The 2,224-nt window shown below is 60.5% G+C and overlaps 1 protein-coding gene across 1 annotated transcript; it reads right to left on the bottom strand.

Moving 5' to 3' along the window:
- Positions 1 to 577: 577 nt before the first annotated feature.
- Positions 578 to 1,928, bottom strand: LOC124683785 (F-box/kelch-repeat protein At1g80440-like). The gene has a single exon (XM_047218236.1). The coding sequence runs from the start codon at positions 1,926 to 1,928 to the stop codon at positions 765 to 767; it is 1,164 nt and encodes a 387-aa protein (XP_047074192.1). The 3' UTR covers positions 578 to 764.
- Between the last annotated feature and the right edge of the window lie 296 nt (positions 1,929 to 2,224).

The raw sequence follows: 2,224 nt of genomic DNA, 5'->3' as shown, positions 1-2,224 counted from the left end.
GCTTTTTTGGTGGAGGATTGCATGAGTATCTTGCAGCCGCCTGCCACCCCGCTCATCTCGGTCGAGGAAGCTGTCGAGCTGAAGACCAGAGATAAGACGTCAGCGCCACCCCGCCCATCTCGGTCGAGGAAGCTGTCCTGAAGACAGAGATAAGATGGCAGCGGCACATACACGTCCCACTGGGTGACCTTGGGTGACCATAAATTTCAGAATAAGCCGTTCCCGAAGCTTCCGAACACTTAGGGGGTGTTTGGTGTGGCTTTTTTTGGCTTTTGGCTTTGGCAAAAGCCACCAAAAGCACCTAAATAGGTGCTTTTTTTGGCTTTTGGATTTTGGAAGCCAAAAGAATAGGATCTTTGTTTTTGGCTTCCAAAATCCAAAAGCCAAAAAAAGCACCTATTTAGGTGCTTTTGGTGGCTTTTGCCAAAGCCAAAAGCCAAAAAAAGCCACACCAAACACCCCCTGTTTCTTTCCGGAACAGAGAGCAAAACAGCTTGCCTTTTCCAGCGAGAGCTTCTAGAAGGTCCATCCAGTTTCCAGCCACTTCGTATTCTCATCGGGGATCAGCACATTACGATTAAGCTGAACATTATGTTTCTGGACTCGTTTAATTATCGTTTCCTTACAACTTTACATGGTCGCTATGGAAGCTTTGAGACATGCAAGCCGGAGCAGAATGCGGGCGCTCGCAGACGGCTATGCGCATCGATGCGTAATACACCTCCATATACACACTATAAATCGCTCTGTACATAGCTCGGTAATCAGATCTCCAGGAAGCATGCGGCCTGCACGTGCCCGGAGAACTCCGGCGGCGCCGGAGCGCGCGCCCAGGACGCGGGCTTGCCGGCCTCGTCGCGCAGCATGTACACGGTCTGTTCCCCTCCGTGGCACCCGGAGCCGATGACCACCACGCGGCCGTCGGGGATCGCGGAGACGGTGGACGCGGTGCGGGCGTCCTCCGGCACGGACGCCACCGTGCGCCATGCTGCAGACGCTCCGCCGTCGCGCGCCACCAGGTTACCGTCGCGTATCATGTACACGCGCTCGGCTCCCGGCGCCACGCAGCACGTCCTCGGGCAAGCGCCGTCCTCGAGCAGAACCTCCCCGACAGGGGCCCAGGCCCCCGTCGCCGGATCGAAGGCCTCGGCGGAGCCGGCGAAACGTCCCTGCGCCGGCGTCGGGTACCCGCCGACGACCAGGAACTTGCCGCCGATGCAGAGCCCGCGCGGCTCGTCACGCTCCTCCGCCATGTCCGGGAGCGCGGTCCACGCGTCGGAGTCCGGGTCGTACGCCAGTGCCGAGCGCAGCGCGTTCTTCTCCTCGTCGTGCCCGCCGGCCACGTACACGATCCCGCCGACGGCCGCGGTGGCGAAGAAGGACCGGCGCGGGCCGGGCATGGGCGCGCCGCGCCGCCACGCGCCAGTAAGGAAGTCGTACACGTACACCGAGTCAGTCGGCGCCCACGACTCCGGGTCCCATCCGCCGACGACCACGAGCCGCTTCCTCCCTTGCCCGCCGTCCACCGCGGCGACCTGGCAGAACAGAGGAAGGCTGCCCGTCGGGCCGGGCAGCACCGGGAGCGAGGCCCACCGCCCTTCCACCGGGTCGAGCAGCACCATCCTGTAGTTGTTCGCCGGGCCGCCGTTGACCGCCGACGACGCGGACGAGTGCTTCTGCGCCGGTCCTGGCTCGACGACATGCTCGGGCTGCGCCTGGACCATGGCGATCACGGGGCGCGCCAGCCCCTCCGCGCGGCGCAGGCGGCTGTAGTCCGGCGACTCGACCTCCTCCTTCCACTGCCGCGAGATGCGCCGCACCGTCGGCAGCTGGTCGAAGCCCACCCGGATGAGGCACTCCCTCGCCACCTCCTCCGGCAACCCGGGGATCAGGTCGCCCATTGACGTTGTCGAGAAGCAACTGCTCATCTCTGAAGAAACAATATTTGATTTCGATCGTCTGTGGAGTGTGAAGTGTGATCTGAGCAAGAAACGAGTGAGAGCTTGCTTGGTTTGTGTGAGAGCTCAGTGTTGTGTACTTGCTCTGTGCGGAGAGTGGCGCGCCATATTTATACGGGGTGTCGGAGGTTGAGGAAACAGGGGAAACGATCGATTTGTGATCTTTTTTCTTCTTCGGCGAGTGTTATTGTCCAGTTGATTTGGTGCTTATCGTTGCCTACTTGCGCGAGTGGATTCTTCCAGATTTTTTAGCGGTATCGAGATTT

The sequence above is a fragment of the Lolium rigidum genome, chromosome 1 (genome assembly GCF_022539505.1).
Source record: "Lolium rigidum isolate FL_2022 chromosome 1, APGP_CSIRO_Lrig_0.1, whole genome shotgun sequence".
NCBI classification, from domain to species: domain Eukaryota; kingdom Viridiplantae; phylum Streptophyta; class Magnoliopsida; order Poales; family Poaceae; genus Lolium; species Lolium rigidum.
Note: the sequence above shows the minus strand (reverse complement) of the source record. Positions and strands in the feature narration are given on the sequence as shown.